The 18,856-nt window shown below is 47.6% G+C and overlaps 1 protein-coding gene across 6 annotated transcripts in view; it reads right to left on the reverse strand.

The window, feature by feature from the left end:
* ANO1 (anoctamin 1) overlaps window positions 1–18,856 on the reverse strand; it is a 79,458-nt gene that overhangs the window by 31,972 nt on the left and 28,630 nt on the right. For 4 of the 6 annotated variants that reach the window (XM_064163020.1, XM_064163019.1, XM_064163025.1 and 1 more), the window contains exons 2-7: window positions 13,747–13,928; window positions 10,090–10,416; window positions 6,756–6,854; window positions 4,703–4,854; window positions 3,361–3,415; window positions 856–907 (exon numbers count right to left, since the gene is read on the reverse strand). In XM_064163020.1, coding sequence (XP_064019090.1) covers window positions 856–907; window positions 3,361–3,415; window positions 4,703–4,854; window positions 6,756–6,854; window positions 10,090–10,416; window positions 13,747–13,928 — 867 coding nt within the window. Of the gene's footprint in view, window positions 1–855; window positions 908–3,360; window positions 3,416–4,702; window positions 4,855–6,755; window positions 6,855–10,089; window positions 10,417–11,630; window positions 11,682–13,746; window positions 13,929–18,856 lie in introns of those variants that run through there. The other 2 variants (XM_064163021.1, XM_064163023.1) reach the window with 2 other exon arrangements.

The raw sequence follows: 18,856 nt of genomic DNA on the forward strand, positions 1-18,856 counted from the left end.
TGGGATGACAGAACTCAGCCTTCTGCCTTATATAATTTGGCTCTCCCTTCACTGTTAACTTTGGTCCCACAGTTGAGTGCATACCTATAGATGATGGTACATACAAAATGAAGTCTGTAACAGCTGAGCAGCCAACAAATCCTTAAGGTGACTTGATTTGCAATTCATGTTTCCCTGGATTGTGAATTTGGTCCTTGGAGCACAAACCCTAAGGCTGAAACCTGTGGCAGGATAAGCTTCACACCCACTGACACCACAGGTGTTTGGAGGGCGAAAAGCTGGGCCAGCTTTCAGTGCATGCCTTAGCTCTTCCATGGGGTTCACTTCAGTTCCACTCAGGACAGCTGAGCGGTCAGTTAAGACCATTCCACTCAAGTCACTGAAAAGCCATCCCAAAAGCAAAATGTGAGGTTCCTGCTTGAAAGAATGGGCCAAGACACAGACTTTCACAGAAGCTACTGACTGTCACAGAAATACCCTCAGACACTTCAGGGAGTGGAAAAGTGACCCAGTGCAGAGCACATCTTAGCCACTGCTTTACATACATCCAGTCCCACTGCAAAGGACTATCAGGAGCTAGGACTGGATGTGATATAAACCAGAGCAGGGGCCACATGCTCACCTACCAATTAATTTAGAGTTCAATCTATGAATTCACATTTGAAAAAATTCCAAGCAGCTACATTAATTAAATTACATTTCCAAATAAAACAATTATATCCACATACATCAAATTAGAGAGCTGGGGAGAAAAAAAACAAACCCAAAACTTAAATTCTACAGCCAGTTACAGCTTGCAGTTTTTGCCAATACCTGAAAACAGCATCGATCTTAAAGCTAAGTCAAGTCCCTTACCCATGCTGTACTTTGCTTTGGTACATGTTGTTCTCTTCAATATTTCATAAACCTAGAGAAGTTAGAGAGAAGAGAGGAAAGGGTTACTTCAAATACTGCCAGTGGAAAGCACAATCGTTTTTGTGTACAGCTCAAATATTGGCAAACCCAAGATGGGGATGAAGTCATCATTCTTTAATAAAAGTCAAGGTGTTCAGCAGAGCTTAAAGATTTCCATGCAGAGTTATCCGGACACCAGAGAAAGGCTCCACTCAACAGCCAGCTGCCCAGAGAGCTGACTGGGGGAGCACCTGACACCCACCCAACAGAAACGCTGCTTTCACTTGGACTGGACACTGACCAAGACCAGAAGCCCTCTTCTGCCCAGCCCAGGTGGTGCACTGGGCCGGATCTTATCTCTGATGGTGCAAGTTGGCTTCGGCCCATGGCCTTCAGCAGAGCTTCAGGCTCGTAACTCATACACAGTGCGCAGCCATTTATCACAAACAGGACTAACACAGGCTGACCTTACAATTTCTGAGCTGGCCTGACCTCAGTGGCAGAGCAGATGTATTTAGTTTGGGATTTATTGCATTTATTGTTAAATAACCTTTGAACATCTCAGCAGGCTGCCTGGGCAGCCAAGCTTTCACCCTGTGCTGCTCCCATGTGATGATGCTCTTAGCCAGGGCAAGTGCCCAGATGAGGCAAAGCTGGCAGGGGAGCAGGCAGCAGAGGAAAGCCATGGGCAAAGGCACCTGCTGCCTGTCGACTGGCCTGCCTGGGAAGCCAGGGATGCTCACTAATCCCTGTGCCAGCTTGGCTGCTGCTTGCCCAATTCACAAAGGGAAGTGAGCGAGGGCATCTGGGGCAAGCCCACAGCTCCTCTGTCTGTGGCCTTGTCACTCCGGTGAGCTCAGGGCCTGTCAGAGAGCCATTTCCAGTTATGTAATGTATTTCATTTTATTTAATAAGTAAAAGGTCCTGGCTTAGCTTCTATTCAGCAAAGACTCCCAGGGAGTGACAAGATTCCTGTTCATTTTGCAGCAGGTGGAAGGGCCAATATTTGCACTGGGGTTTAAAAATACCTATGAGAAAGGCAGGGCAGAACTTTCAGAAACAAGAACACAAAGAGAAATGCATGCAGGATGAAACGATGCTGGCAGACCTTCAGTGTGTCTTTGGCACTGGGTGACTTATGGGTATTTCAAACACGGCAACGTGCCACCGGCATTGCTGCTGTGTGCCTGGTGTGCCGTCAGTGGCTTCAGAAGCCACATCCCTCCTCTTCCTCCAAGCCTCTGCTGTCAACTCACTTTGTTTCAGTCCATTTTTCTGTTTGTTTTCTATTTATCAGTTTATTTTCTTGGCACCCTCTTGTGCCATTTTGTCTTGCCCCCTTTCTCAGCTGGTTGTCATGAATTTTAACTCCTCATTTGCCCCTGTAAGCTTCTTAGACTTACAAGAGTTCTTTACCATGTATCTAGACATAAAAGTCTACCAACAAAAGCTCTGCTTCTTTTCTATCTCAGTTGAAACTTTTTATCACAAACAAACCACTTCAATGTTTGTCCTTTGGAATTTTTTCCAGTTTCTGTGCTTCTGCATCTGCCTTCCCTGCTGAGACTGCCCTAGCCCTGATAACCTGCATTCACATCAAACCAGTGCACCAAGAGCTACAAGGAAACTACATCCTGAGGTCCACACAAGGGAATTTCAGAGCAGGAGAAGGAAGTTAGATATATTATAGCCCTTATCACCATAGCAATGAAAGGCAGTTCTAATTGTGATCTAAACTCTTTTTGAATCCACTCTAGCATCCAAAAAGGCTAATATTAAATACAAGATAAAAGCAGGCTCACAGTCACATTCCAAGGGGATGATTAGCAGCAGTGGAATGGGGCAAAGAGTCCATGTTATACTTTGAGAAGTGTTGCAGCAAATGCTGCTTGGCATAGTCCCTTCCAACTGCCCTGGATGTCATATGAGCAGGCCTTTCAATCCCTCCTCAGTGACTGCAAAGGCAGATGCACCTTCTCCCCCACTGTGTTTTATGCTCTGTAAGTCACAAGGAAGCACTCCAGTGCAGGCTATGGTATCGTGTTCCTGTAGCAGGCTTCTTTTCTGTAAGGGAACTGCCCGAGTTCAATGAGGAGCAGTCCCATGCAAGCTCTGCAGCAGCAGCCAGCCTCAAGGGGAAGGCAGGAGTGGCCCAGCCCAGTCCCTGCACTGCGTACACACATCACACTTGTGACCAAACAGGGGGTGAGATGCAGAAACAAATCAGAGCAAGGTGCAGTTTTCTGACCTGGAGGTATTTCCTTCATTTAAAGTTCAATGTTCAGCACAGAAGCTGAAGCTGGAAGCACTTTAGTTCTGATTTCTACACCTGATGTCACAGGTGATCCTGGCATTTGGTCAAGAAAGGCAAACTTGCAGCAGGGATGGTACTAAAGCTGGCAGAGGGGCTGGTAACACCGCGCCTAAGGTGACACCCACCATACCTTAGTTATCTGCAATACTTACTATGGTGCTCCTGGTTTTGCTGTCAAAGAAGGAATCTCTGTCAGACAAGTCAAATCTGTTAAAAGATTAGAAGGAAGCCCATTGGGTTAAGAAGCAGCCAGTAATTTCCTGCTCTTGTTGACCCCTTCAATATTTTCATCTCTCCTGGGGATGTCTGACAGCTAACATTACAGAAGTGCCTGTAGAAATGCTGTTACAAAGGAAGGCTGTCGCAGCTCTCCCATCTAGGCAGGCTGCTTGTACGCTTCACTGAGTGCATTTGCAGGGCTTTCTGCGTATAGCAGGCTGCTGCTGCTCATTTAAGCTGACTCCACAATCACTAGTAGCCTTTAATGTCTCCTAATCATCTTGAGAGTTGCATGCACCTTAAGGCCTGTGAAGCCACTCTTGCCTTCCTTATCCAAAGACACCTGGGTAGCCTCACTGGGAAAAGCCACTGCAAACTGTGTAAGACACATCCGCACCTGCAGCAAGGAGCATCTTTGGGCTGTTCCCTGAGCCACCAGCCTCCTTTGCTGTAGGAACATCCTACAGTGAACACAACACCACATTTCCTGCAAATCCAAGAGCACCTCAAATGTCACATACAATGACTGGTCCAACTAACTTGTTTGCAAATCTAATACACAACTCTTATCAGTGTTCTGCATCCCTTGATTAAAAACTAACCCCGCTGTGTTCAGAGTGGAGAAATTCTCCCCTAGGACTTTGTTCCAGCTGGCACATACACAACTCAGTCTTCAAAGCTTCTCCTCTGGGATGCTGGCCAAGGAGGAGCAGCAGCAAAGCAACCCCAGCCAGTCGAAACTTTGGCTGGGCCCCGCCTTATGATTTTTTCCTACACCCACGTTTACAGCTCCTCTGACTGATCTGAAATCAATGGCAAAGCTACCACTGACTTCATAGCACTTCCAAAGAGGAGGCCTGGTTGGCAGGACATCTGTGAGCTGCCCATACCAGCTGATTAAATTATTCTGGTATGTATCAACCCACATCTCTGGCTACGACTCTTAGTGAGCATTTCATTTCAGGTGGAAAAGAAGCTATTGCAAACCACACTGTAAGCTGTGTTTGGCAGCCCAGCAGCTGATGTGAGTGGCTACACAGACAGGTATTCAGTGCCACAACAGCAGCAGCAACAGGCAGGGATTTTAAAGAAGCACTCTGCAAAGCCTCATTCCTTTACATCAAGCTAACCCCCAAGAAATTTACTGCAGAATGGAAACAGTCTTTGGAGTGATCCTTCTAAAGTGTTGGTGTTCATCTTCCCTTCCACCTCCTAGTGCCTTACCTGCTATCAGCAAGGCTGGGACCAGGGGGTCTACAGAAAGCTCACACTTACAAGTGCTGCTTCTCCCTGGAGAAGGGGTAGGAGAGACGCTTCACTGTCTGAGGCTTGTGTTCTGCCACTTTGGGCTGGATGGGCTCCGTTATCTTCTGAATGACAGAATTGATCTTCTTCAGAAGCCCGTGGGTCTGGTTGATCTGATACATCTGAACAGGCAAAGAGAAAAACAGGGCAGCTTGAATGCCTTTGGTTAGCCACAGATGAGAGTGAACTGTGAGGAACAAGCCAGCAACTCAATGGAGACCTCACAGCCACTACAGAGGGGTGTAGCTGACCTGCTGCAGAGCATGCGTGAAGACACAGGTGGATGGGAAAGTCCAACCAAGGCACGCAGAGCAAGTCTGCTGCTTTCTCTCAGAGCCAGATCGTGGCCCCTGGTTGGGTTGATTTCAAATAGTCAGGCAGGGCAGTTCAACAGGGATACACTGGGCACTGGCTCCTGGGGCATTCACTGTGTTCTTGGTGCAGTGGGACAAAGAAATGAAGGAGCTATGGAGCCTCTGAGGAAAACAACAGAAACGGTCTCCTCTCCTAGAGGTCTTTGCTGTAAGTTTCATTTAAACATGAGGAGGAATTTTTTCCCTGTGAGGGTGACAGAGCACTGGAACAGGCTGCCCAGGGGGGTTGTGGAGTCTCCCTCTCTGGAGATATTCAAGAACCGTCTGGATGCATTCCTGTGTGATCTGCCATAGGAGATGCTGCTCTGGCAAGGGGGTTGGACTGGATGAGCTTTCGAGGTCCCTTCCAGCCCCTCACATTCTGTGATTCTATGATTTTTCCTGGGAATACTGTGCAGTTTTCAGGAATTTCCCCTCTTCCATATAAAGGAACCAAAATATCTTGAACTGACTATTGCAGTTCTGCAGCATTAAGGCAAAGATTGTGGTAGCAGGTCACAAAAGAGGATTACAAGCTTCCTTCTCTGAGCCAGTAAAAATTATGTGTAGGTCCAGGGCAGGGCTGAAATGAGGCTTTAGGGGTCTGAAGGTCTTCTCAGACACATGGAAGAAATTCTTTTTTGTGAGAGTGGGGAGACACTGGAACAGTTTGCCCAGGGTGGTTGTGGATGCCCCCTCCCTGGAGGTTCAAGGCCAGGCTGCCCATGGCAAAGGGTTGGAACTGGATGATCTTGAAGTTTGCTTCCAATCCAAACCATTCTGTGACTCTATTAATCTCTTCTCATAGCCAAGGTCTGCAGGCTTGCAGCACACCCCCAAAATGCTCACTTTATCCTTTCTTCTGTGGCAAAGCAGCTTTAACCGCAGGATCACAACAGGCTGGTTTCATCTCACTGTGCTTCTGATTCAAAGCAGTGTTAAGGGAGGCAATAATGGGGATTAATATGAGATCCAAAGCAGAAGTGTGGGTTTGGTGTTGTAATCAATGACACTGGGCTTTGAGGCTATCTCTCACCCCACTGTAGACTTTCCCTCTGCAGTCTGGGACATGCACTCAGTATGTGGTTAAATATTAATCCCTCTGCAAGCTATGCTCACTGAAGAGGTAACTATCTATCATGGACAATCTAGGACTGATGGAAAGACACTGTCATTTCTTAATGATATTTCAAATACTCTGAAAGCTGATTTATTTGGTGGGAGAGTAGTCCCAGCTCCTGCAAACATGGCTGATGAGGTATGTGAAGAGTCACTGAACCCAGCAAAGTCTCCTGCACACAAATGGTTAATCCTCTGCTCATTTTTAGCAGTTTGGCTAAGAAAAAAGCAAGCCTCCGAAAGGCACACACATTTCAGCACACACATTTCATCATCAGTTGCAACCTCTTTTAAAACAGGCTGAGAGGGTGAGGCGTGGTATGAAATGCCTTGCATCACAGACAAAGGTAGCAGCCAGGGGTTCTTCATTTCTGCTCCTCCTCCCAGCTGGTCTTTCTGCTGGCCCCACGCACGTTTTGCCTCCTTCTCTGTACAGATTAGTTAGTGATTTAAAAATGCTTGTGGGAAGACAAGTGTGCTTGTGAGGTGCTCCGAGATGAGCCTGTGTCCAAACCATGCCCTCCAGAGGGAGAAGGAAAACCAGGGCTCACCTTTTTTGTGGGCATCTTGAGCTTGAGAAATTCTGCCTCCCGACAGAGCACGTTCCACGGTGCGTGTATTTTCACAAACCCAATCCCATGGATTTTAGTCTGAAAGAAAAGCAAAAGAAAAAGTCACTGGTGAAAAGAAATTAGAAGCCCACAATGGCTCAGGTTGGAAGGGACCTCAGAGATCATCTACTGCAAGCTCCCTGCCATGGGCAAGAATGCCTTTCCACTAAACTCAGCTGCTCAAGGTCTCATCCAGCCTGGCCTTGAACACCCCCAAGGAGGAGGCAGTCACAGCCTCCCTGGGTAACCTGTTCCAGAGTCTCACCACCCTCACACTGAAGCACTTCCTCCTAAGATCCAGTCTAAATTAAGCTACCTAAATTAAATATTGTTCCCCTCGTGCCTGGTCTCTATTTAAGGAACAAACAGTCTACTAGCACCAGCAGCGGAGCTCTCAGCGGAGACAGCCTGTTTCTAGCAAGACAATCACTGAACACCTCTGTGTGCTGAGCTGCCACAGGCTCTGACTCACAAATGCTATTGTCTCCCAGAACAATTACCAGAGGTTAAACAGATAAGAATTGTTTAGGAAGTAAAAGCTAAGGACTATGGACACACAAATTAAGTCACATCTGAAGCACAGGCATGCAGCCAAACGGTTCTTGAGTGCATTGTAATTAATGGAGCTCAGAAAGTCCCTGGTGCCTCCCAAGAGCTGCTCAGTACCTCAGAGGACCAGAACTGCTTTAAGTAAGAAGCTGCCCCAGCCCCAGACGTCAGTCTCTACATTAAAGCACTGCAGAGGGTGACGAGGAACCCTAGTAGAGGGAATTCAGCAAGACAGGTAACAAACGGATGCTAATCCCAGCAGTGTGCTTGGGTCTTGCAGCTTGTCTAAGCTCTGTTCTAGGTGGCTGGATGCAGGAGGTTGCTCCTGGCACTCCCCATACTCTCACAAGAGTAATAGTTTCAAAGCTATGGGACAAAGGATATCAGACCAGCAGGCATTCAGCAGATGGGACAGAAAGAACTTGAGTGCTCTCTCCTGTGACTCCAGGCAGTGACTGTAACTCCCGGCGTTCACACAGCTCTACTCTGTGCTGGCCTTCTGGAAATCAGCTTCTCCAGCCCTCCAGTAAGGCTTCTAACCACCTTTGAAATGACTTCATGGAACCACAGAGTGGTTTGGGTTGGAAGGGACTTTTAGAGCTCATCCAGTCCAACTCCCTGCAGTCAGCAGAGACACCTGCAACTTGAGCAGGCTTGCTCAGAGCCCCAAACAACCTGACCTGCAGTGGTTCCAGGGATGAAGCAGCTCCCACCTCTCTGGACAGCCTAGGACATGGTCTTGCCATCCTCTGCTAAAAGATGTTCTACTTTTATCTAGTCTGAACCTCCCTTGTTAAGTTTTGAGCCATCACCCCTTGTCCTGTCCCAAGGCCCTGCTAAAAAGTCTGTCCACAGCTTTCTGCTCAGCCCCTTTAAGCACTGAAAGGCCACCAGAAAGTCTCTCTGGAGCCTTCTCTTCTCCAGGCTCAACAATCCCAACTCTCTCAGGCTGGCCTCATGGCAGAAGTGTTGAAGGGACTTTAAGTGACCAGTGAACATCATCCATTTAAAAAAACCTTTACCATGCTTTGCCATCAGTAGGGCATCCAACACAGCTTCCTGGCAGCTTTCCAAGCCCAAGGGATTGCAGGTTGTTCCCTACACTGTTGTGCTGGGATGTGGAAACTGATGTATCTCCCCATGGCTTCCCTTCATCTCTGTACATTCCTGCTCTGGTATCTTGCACTGAAAGCACAGGGTTCTCTCTTTAGGGTGTCCTGGCTTGAGCCCTGATCCCTTCTACATCACTGCCAATCATAGTACATGCCATAGGTGGGGACCTCCCACCTTGTAAAAGATTTAACTATCTCTGACTTGGCACAGGAAGGCTTCCAGTTGACTACAACTTGCAAGTTGGATGGAAAGCAGTAGTGATTTTCACCTGGGGGACAGAGAAGTGAAAGGGGTTTTTGGCTTACAGCATGCAAAGTACCTACTTTATACACCTGTAGACACAGACTGTCGGATAAATGCCTGCAGTTTGTGAATGAGAGATGGCAGATTTGTTTTTTAAGCACTTTGATCAGGGGTCTAGATATTTAATCTCAACTTTATGACCCTGTAAATAAACCCAGCCTAAATGTTTACCCTCTCTCCCAGGACTTTCAGGGCAATTGGTTGGATCAGTTAATTGCAATCTCTTTCTTTGAAATGAACACGGCTGTGGCTATTTCTACTAATCACACACTGGCAGGACTTCACAGGCAGCATTTTTGATGTGGCCTAATGCTCCTTTAATAGAATACCCTCTTTTCGGGGTCCAGGTGCAGGCTGTCACAAGCTGTACTGTTCACATCTAAGAATGGAAAGAGCAAACTGCAACACAGACCCACGCGCTTGGGCACACACCAGACCCTCTTGAGCCAACTTAGCTCTCTTCAGCTCTGTAGTGAGGTATAAAAATGACACTGACTGTATCAGGTATTTTTCACCAAAACTGAACTATGCAGACCACAGCATGCTGCAAAGCCACCAAACTTAGAGAAGTGCTCAGAGCCTCACTTGTAGGTGCAGCAACACAGCAACAAGCTGTGTTGCAGTAGTGGATGTGCCACAGGCTCTAGACAAGAAAATGAAGAAACATCACCTGAGTGGGGCATTAACAACACCACGTCCCAGCAGAATCACAGCATCAATGGAACCACTGAGGTTGGAAAAAATCTTTTAGGCTGAGTCCAACCACCTGCTTCGAGCTTGCACTCCCACCACTACAGCTAACCCATGCCATTCCCACAAAAGAGAATTAAGTCAGTGGGCGAGGATGGTGCTGCCAGGACTGAAATAAAACCGTGTAAGAGTGCACAGAATCAAGCAGGTTGGAAGAGCCCTCCAAGCTCATCCAGCCCAACCTCGCACCCAGCCCTAGCAAATCAACCAGGCCATGGCACTAAGTGCCCCAGCCAGGCTTTGCTTCAACTCCTCCAGGGATGGTGCCTCCACCACCTCCCTGGGCAGCCCATTCCAATGCAAATCACTTTCTCTTGGCAAGAACTTCCTCCTAACATCCAGCCTAGACCTCCCCTGGCACAACTTGAGACTGTGTCCCCTTGTTCTGTTGCTGAGTGCCTAAGAGAAGAGCCCAACCCCACCTGGCTGCAGTTTCCTTTCAGATAGTTGTAGACAGCCTGTGTAACCCCGGTCAGAACCAGGTTCAGAGGAATGGCTCAGCAGCTCACAGGACCTGACCCCCAGCCGCCATTGTTAACTGTTTGAAATGGCTTCTTACATCCTCATCGCGTTCCAGTTCCAGCCCAGCCTCCACCAGGTTCCCCTCATACTCCTCCCTGCGAAACCTCTTGTCATCTTCGTGGTAATCCACCTGAGGTTCACCTTCCCCCATTTCCAGCTGCACTCCCTTCCCAGGCAGCGGCTGGTCCTGCTTGGTGCTTCGCACACTGGAATCGTTGTGGTGAACTTTCCTGCTGAGCGTCTTGGCTGCCGAGGACTTCTTGTAGTGGTAAACCAGGATGTAGTCTACTTTTCTCTTGCCGTCTCTGAAGTAGAGTCCATACTTGCAGTCGGCATCTGGATTTTTGGATAGGGAATTTAATAACTGGAAGCAGGGAATGAGGGTATGGAGAGAGGAGAAGAAGAATGAGTACACATGCCAACGTGGACAGCCCACCATAGCCTTGTACCCAGGGCTCCTGCTTGCCTGGGGCACACACTGAGCCATCTTCAGGCAGCACACACATGGGAGGAGCCCCCCCCAGCTACTCACTCGAAACAATTTTGCAAGTTAACACCTGCAATTTTCCTGATAGCCAGCTAGGGTTTATTGGGAAGAAATAAATAGCTCAGATGCCTGGGATTTAATCTCATTACCAGCACACCAGCTCCTAAGTCAGCTACTTGGTGGATTTGGTTTTCTCCTTTGGGGGTTAAACACCACTAAGATCATCTGTCCTTTTCCATCCAAGACACCTGCCTTTCAATTCTGACAAACAGATTAATATCATGTGCAAACAGTTGTCACTTCTCTTATCTATCCTTGCAAGTTTGTATCATCTGAGAAAGAGATGATCTCAGATACAGACTGAAAGGAGCCAGCTGCTGGTGAAGCATGGCCAAAAATGCTGACGGACCACAGTCAGGGAAGAGGGTTCACTGCTCACTGGGTTCATCCCTCTTTGTCCCCACTTACAAAACCTCTGTCACTTTGCAAGCTGATGGTGGCAGAGGCTTTAATCTCATCTTGAGTTAATGCTGTGTGAGGATTGCAAGACACAAGAGAGGTTGAGACTCACAGCCCAGTTCCATTTCTGAACATCTCTCTAAATGCCAGACAGGGCAGCGACAGACTCAAGTCCTGACAGCAGTTACTGCTGCCTGCGACAGCCCTTCTCATGGGCAGCTCACACTGCAACCCTTGGAGATGCACACAGCACTTCAAACACATACAGCACAAAACCCGGCAAGCGAACAGACAAAACCCAGACCAAATATAAACCCAAACAAACCCAAATGCACTAAACCTCCCAAAACCCCAAACCACCACCACCAGAACCCCCAAACAAATCCACAGAAACCCCAAGCAATCAACCAATCATTCACCGGGGGGGAATGAGAGAGAGAGAAAAGCCCTGCATTCACCACAACGTGCTTTTGTTTTCACAGCAAACACTTATCACTGCAGTTGCTTTTCGGGGACACGGGACAACCCCTGGCTCTTGATTTCATAGAAGAATGTTAAGCCTCTATGTAGGGAAAAGGATTTCTGCTCCAAATGTCGGAACTTGGCCATCGACTGATGCAGATGCAAATCACCTCAGTTATCACCCCAGGGGGTGTGTCCCTTCTGCTCATTTCTTACATAAACCCTGCACTGAAGTTCTCTGAAAGAGCTGTTTCTGGAGTCCCTTCTTCTCTCTGTGCCTCGGCAGAGTCCCGTCTGGCCAGCAGCAGCCCCCTCTTGCCGGGGGTGGAGGGAGCGGGAGCGAGCACCCAGCAGCAGCAGGCAGCGAGCTGCCCGAGGTGCCGCCAGTGCCCGCAGCAGCCGTGTGCCGCGCTGGGGGTGCCTGAACCTCCTTTGCTTTCCAGTGCCTGACCTGACTATGTCTGCCCAGCCCAGCTTGGCTCAGAATCACAGAATCAAATAGGTTGGCAAAGACCTCTAGGATCATCGAGCCCAACCTATCACCTAACCCTTCTAATTAACTAACCCATGGCACTAAGTGCCCGTTCTCTCTTTGTCTTATTCCCTCCTTCCCTGTTCCGTGCCTGTCTTAGCCATGGCATCACCACACCTTCAGTGCACAGGCCGTGCAAGTTTGTGCTCTGTCCAGACACTCCTATTCAGTCCTTAAGCACAACTGCAGTATAGAAGACCATTAACAGCAATTATTTTCTGGTTGTTCTCTAATTAATGGCACACATCTGGGAACTCAGAAGAATTGTTTTAAAGGCAAGCTGACATCCTGCTTGTAGCAGGCAACTCATTAGGCAAACCTTGACAGACAAAGAATAATAAGAAGTAGCAACCAACTGGATTTTCAGCATATATTCTCCCTTCAGAGGAAACAGTTGTAAGCAGGACACAGGAACTTGGTGTTTCTTTTAAGATAACCAATTGTATTTAAATTTTAAAGCCACGGGGATCTCATTAATCAATTAAACATCAATTCCTGACAACCTGGGCTGAACCAACACATGTTCAGCTAAATGCAGGGAGATAAAACAAGCAAAAGGCTCAGGTCCCAACCACTTCCTACCCTTGTTGGACTGGCCTCATGAGGGACAGCAGCCTGCTGGTCTGTCCTGGAGAGTACTCAATAAAGGAAAGGGGCAGGGTGGTTCTTGCAGATGAGAGCACTGAGAGTGCCACATGTTTCTGCTTGCCTGGTGAGCTCAGGAAAGATTGATGCATCCTGCCCACAGCTCCTCTTCTCCTGCAGCATGCCCCGGGTGGAGAAATGTTCCCTACTGTCCCTGTTCCTTCTAGCCTCTGGCACCAGGAAGCGGACAGGTCACACTGTGAGAAACGACGTGAGAGCTGCTTCACATCTCATTTAGCTTCCCAGCTGGACAGCTGACCCCGCAGAGACTCCCTGCTCATTCGGGAGTAGGTGCTGCACAGCAGGCACTACAACCTCAAGGCATTGCTTCATTTATGAGAGCAGGCAAACCCCAACAGGAAAGAGAACACTGGAAAAAGCAATTCATTCCTGCTTTAAAGCAACAAGTGGTTAGAGTATTTCAGGGTGGGGGATCAGCACTGGAAGGCAATTCTAGACTACAGCATTTCTTGCAGTGCTGCTGCAAGAGAATAGAGTTACACTGACTTGGACCACGTGAAGTGACAATTGTTCCCCCATGCTCCATCCTAACTAAGCACAATCCCAGTGAATCAAGCATTGCATTACACAGTGAGATCTGTTAAACAGCCCACTCCGCCTCAGTCCCTCTACCCCAACAAACTGCTTTCAATGTGTTCATGACATAACCACCTCCTAATCCTGTTGGTACTCATGTTATAACTTCCCTTATGATGGGAGTTAAAGAACTGAACCAAGGCACAATGAATGACACTGGAGATGCAATCTTTGTTGTGTGCTACAGATGATGCTAACAATAGCTTCAAATTTGACATGTCTTAGTTCTACTGTATGTGGGCAAAGGAATTTGCCACAGCCTTACTGCCAGATCTCTTACTCCAGGGACAGCCACCCCTCTCTTATGCTACAGGATTAGAAGGATCCTTCACAGCAAACACCAAACCCCACTCAATTAGGATGTACCGTGGCTGGTGGCAGCCCACCTCAGCACTGCTGAAAAACAGAGAGAGGGGATTTCAGAGCAGCCTGGGAATAGAAAGCTGGGAAATAACTTGGGGGGTAAAGCTCAGCACACCAGTTATGGCATGTCTGGCCCATCCTGTACTCACTGTACTCTCGTGCTGGTCATATCCTATGTCCTCAATAGCTCGGATGTTGATAATATGGATGCCCTTCTCCTCTGCAGGTAGGCAGGAGTATTTCTTGTTCACCCTCATTCCTGTCTCCTCTGGAGCTTTGTTCAGATCTTCTGGCAGAAAATCCACCCCATGAAACTCACTGTGGTCTGAGTCTGAAATGAAAAGGAACGATTTCATCAAGACACTTTAATCCCAACACTTGCTCCTCCCAGAGCCACCCAAAAGCTGAAACGTATCCTGCTCCTGCCTTCTTCTGCCAATGAGCCCTTCTGCAGGGCTCCCACCCCTTCTCTCTGCCTCCCTTCTCAGCTTTCCTGCAGCCTTCTTCAGCTCTACCTAGATGTCCTCCCTCCTCCAAAGCAGTTCTCAGTTAACTTCTTTTCTGCATTGCTCTCTCAGGATGTATTTAATGTATGGCCTCATGGAAAGATTTCTTGGGAAGAGAAGGAAAAATGGGGAGGAAAAGAAAAATCACCTGAGAATTAGCTGGTGGAGGTAGGTGGCATGGTGCTTTCCCCTGCTCGGAAGGATTTTCTTCTTCAGCAAGCATTTGTTTGTGCTGAAAAACTGAGTAGTGGCTTTCCCCTCAAGTATTCATGTACTGCATCTGATTCACTGAACCATTCCTACTTAGTGAGTTTTGGAAATCTGAGGTTTTCTCCTTCCCAAGCTGCCAGCCACCTGTACTGTTTGCAGTTACTATCTACGTGTATAGAAGGGTGAAAGGATTTAGTGCAAATCCTGCACTGAGCGACCAGGAACCCATTGAAATGCAAGGCAGTGTTTGCTGTTCATCCCCGCAGGCACTGGCAGGCAGGCTGTGCCCAGATCTGATTCTTTTTGACACTGAAGTAAAATACTGTGGCATTGTGGCCTTTCTTAAACCACAGAGGAGAAGGATTTGCTTGTCTTTGAGAGAAGATAAAGCAAGAATTTTAACATTTAGCCTCTCCCCCCAAACAAAAACAACGTAAGCATGCAGAGCAGCGTGTTCTAAGAGGAGCTATATTACAACTGACTGTTGCTGCAACCAGTTCAACCCTGTCTCTGGAGCAGAAAGCAGCAGAAATGGTACAGACTTAGCCCATCAGGAAAAGTGCTGCCCTCCTACAGATGCCTGCCACCAAGCTTATGATGAGGTGAGGACAGCTATTGCTTTTAATTAGCTATGTCTTAGCCTACAAGCATGTTGCTCCTCTTCACCAAACTACCTGTCTGAACTTGGTTGGACTTCAGGGATGATGTGAAAGGAAGAGACAAGGAAAATTCTCATTCTCTAAGTCTGCAGATGACATAAGACTGAGAAGTGTGGTTGGTAAGTTGGAGCATAAGGCTGTCAATTCGAGATGTCTCAATGGACTGGAAGAATGGGCTGAGGGCAGCCTCACAAAACACAAGTTCTTGGACAGATCAGCCTCAAGCACAAGCACTAACTCAACAAGGACCAGGTAGGAAGCATCACTGCAGTAAGGCACCTGGGAGTTCTGGTGGAGATGTTCACAGTTAGCATTAGTCCTCAGTAGTGAAGGACAGCTGCACACTGCGCTAGTTTGGGAAGCAAAGGCAGCAGGTCAAGGGATGAATTATTCTCCTGTACTTGACCCTTGCAGGATCACAGGTAGAGTGCTGTGCCCAGTTTGGGCTCCTCAGCACAAGAAGGACATTGGCAAACTTGAGCAAGTCTGGTGGAGTACCATCAAGATGAACAGGGGTCTTATGTGCATGAGGAGAGCCTGAAAGACCAGTTCTCATGCAGCCCAAAGAAGAGAATGATGTGGTCCAAATTTTTGTCCTGTACCTGCTGAGTAGGTACAGACACAGCAGAGCAAAAGGACAGGAGGCAACAGACCCAAGGTGCAGCAAGGGAAATTATTACTAGACATTAAACCTGTACATTTTAATTCTTTACCAGCCTGCGTGATCACATCAAGGGGAAAGGGCTCAGCAAGGCTGTGAATCTCCACCGATCCCTGGAGGTGGTCAGAGCTCCACCATGCACGACCCCAAGGGACCTGACCCAACTTTCATGTTAGGAAGGCACTGCATGAGCCTGCAATCCAGGCTCTTCATGGTGACAGGCAGAAGCTAACATGGACAACAACCTGCAGCAGAGGAAGGTGCAGCCATAGCCCTGGCACACTTCTGGAGCTTATCATCGTGAGAGCAACAGGAGGAGTGCGAGTCTGGCTTCTCTGGAATCGGAGATACGCTTCTCTGGAACTCCAGACACCCTGAGTTTGTGATGCTCATTTCAGTCCCTGTATCTGGGCAATCCCTGCCCCGAGTGGGTGGCTGTGAGCTGCCTGCTTTCCTGGGAACTGCAGCACTCACTGATGCCATCGCCTTTGCGCAACAGCCAGGCAGCAGCTACCCTCACGCGCTTCGTGGGCACAGCACACGATGCCTACGCCTCTGTAGGGCCCTGCTGCTGCTCCTGGCTATTGTTTAAAATGCCCAAACAGTTATCTTGGAAAAGATGCGACCTCGGTCAGCATCCCTGAACTCAGCAGAGCTCTTCAATAACAATTTGTGATAGATAAAGAAGCTTTTTATGGGGTAATACAAAGAGGCAGCCAAAAAAGTCAGCAGCCTCATGGCAGCAAGCAACATGTTTGTCACCACTGCCAGCACACACATGCAATCTTTCTACCAACATACACATGCACACAGGGCCTGAACACATGGGAACCAACCACCACTGCTGCCAGCTGCAGAACCCTCTGCTCTTGAGCTTTTGTTCTATAGCTGAAACATACCCATGTAACAATACACCAACTTTTGGAGCTTCATAAGCAAACCAACCTGTGTGTTCCTTTGGAGGAATGCCTGAAACAACCTCCAAGAAACAATAGATTAAGGGCTGCAAAAGTCCTCTCTCCTTTTTCCTGCTTTCACAATGTACTACAAGTGTTCCTTCAGCTATCACAGAGCTCATTAGAAGAGAAGCATTTCTTTGCTGACTATGAGCCTGAATACTTTAGTCTCAAAATTGACCTCTGAACTGAAGAGTGCTAGTCCAGAAAGTACAATTAGGATGTGATATGTTCAGAGGAGAATATCACAAGCACCATTGAGTCCAAATGAGCTCCCTGTGCCGTGGAGCTGCACGTGTGAGCAGAGTTTGATAAATGCCCAGCACAGAGCAAGGAGACCTGCTGAAATGATTCAGTACTATTGTGCAAGCCCAAACAATCGCCCACCTGCAAGCACATATTTACCCTTCTGTTTACACATCAGTAGCCTGGCAGTACCAGAGAGAACAAGCAAGCAATAGGCAGGCAGTGAATCATACAATTTGGGTTTATTAGAACTACTGGAAACGATGTGAAACGTGAGAGCTTCATTGACACCATCTTAATGGCAACAAGTCTGATTTCTGCACTTGCAGCTGATGTCAGGATTTAGCACTGAGCAAAACCACCCAAACCACTCTGGTAATTACAAACGCCCAGGCGTTATAATTAACTTCCATTAAAGCATTCTGTTGAGGAACACAGAACATCTTTTTATATGGAACAGAGTATTTCAAAGACTTAAAGCCATGACTCTCCAGTTTGTGTTAATCCTATTAAAGAAGGGCAGTAATTTAATCTCAAAATAAATTCAAGCTCAGAATTATTTATGGCAAGAGAGTTGATGTAATACGAAGAGCACGAAGCACATTAACATCCCATTTCAGTCAGGGTCACATCTTAATCTCTCTGCTGGGAGCTGAAGGAGGAGAGCATTGTGAAAGTTGTTAGCTTTGCTGCCTTCTAATGCTGGCTAACTCGGGCTCTGCTGTTTGCTAGCCTCAAAACTCCACAGCACAGCCCTAAAGAAGCGCTTGGTGTGTGCCAACACAGCCTGATAAGAAATCGGCCCTTTCTCCTCCCTCTGCACAGCTGATCTTCATCAGAAACCCATGGATTTTGAGACAATAGAAGTGACTAATATTCCTGGAACATAGACTCAGACCTGCCCAATGCCTCTTGGACACTTTATCTGTATCGCTTTGTCATTTGCCAATATTTGCTAGGAACCAGAGAACACCCTGCTAAGTCTATAGAAGTCTGCAAGTAAATAGATAATGGCACACTCTGAAGTATTCTTTGCCTGTCTGTAAACATTCCCAGTCTGTGAGAGTGCAGAATCCTAAAAGCATTTGTTATTGATTTCAAGACCACCAGTGATCTAGGCTTGAGAAAGTGCTCCGAGAAGATCAGACAAGGAGAGAACAGAAGCTCTTTAGCACAAGCACTGCCAGGTAGTTCCCATATTTGCTGTTACTAACCCTGTATTTGTCACAGGAGGGATCACAGAGCAGGCTTGGAGGCAGCACCTCTGTGCAGAACAGCTCCATAGGGTAGGTGACTATACACATCTCAACAGTTGCCCATGTTTGTTAGGAGTGAGGTACCATGGAGAGCAAGAGAAAGATGACACAGAAAGAGGTGTTTGCAGCAGCTCTCAAGCTACTTTGCTGCTCCCAGTGGCAGTTTTCCTGAAGATCCGAGGACGTTGTGGATTGTACTGAGTCTCCAGCTGCAGTTCAGAGCAGGAAGATGCTACAATGACCTTGCAAACTGCAGCAGGTAGAGATACCTTGGCCAGTCTGAGGCAATTTCTCTGTGAGATGCACCAGGCACAGTGAGCTTGGTGCCATTTCCAGTGCAAAATAAGCAACCAATGTATTCCTCTGAAGCAGAGAAACTTCTTTGAACCACAGAGATGACAGTGTGAAGACAGAAACTGGAGGGAGAAAAGGCCAGAAGAGACAAATGCACTGTAGAGGTAAGAAGGGTCTGTGCACATCTTGCATCAGTTGTTTCTTTTGATTCTCCAGTGAGTGTCTTTGAACAATATGGGAAGCAAGATAAAATTAACTTAAACTCCCCTCAAAGCCACACACTCCTCCTTTGTCCAAACTACAGTTGCAGCTGCAAAAGTCCTCAAACTCTTGCAAAAATTAACACTAATTAGTTAATGATGTTTTCCACTGCAGAAATATGGCACACTATGCTGTAACCTTGATTCATTTAGGCAAGCCCTCCTGGTTGGACTTTGGTGACCAGGTGAAGCAGAACTGTAAGCCTCCTCT

This window comes from Pogoniulus pusillus, chromosome 24 (assembly GCF_015220805.1).
Source record: "Pogoniulus pusillus isolate bPogPus1 chromosome 24, bPogPus1.pri, whole genome shotgun sequence".
Lineage (NCBI taxonomy): Eukaryota > Metazoa > Chordata > Aves > Piciformes > Lybiidae > Pogoniulus > Pogoniulus pusillus.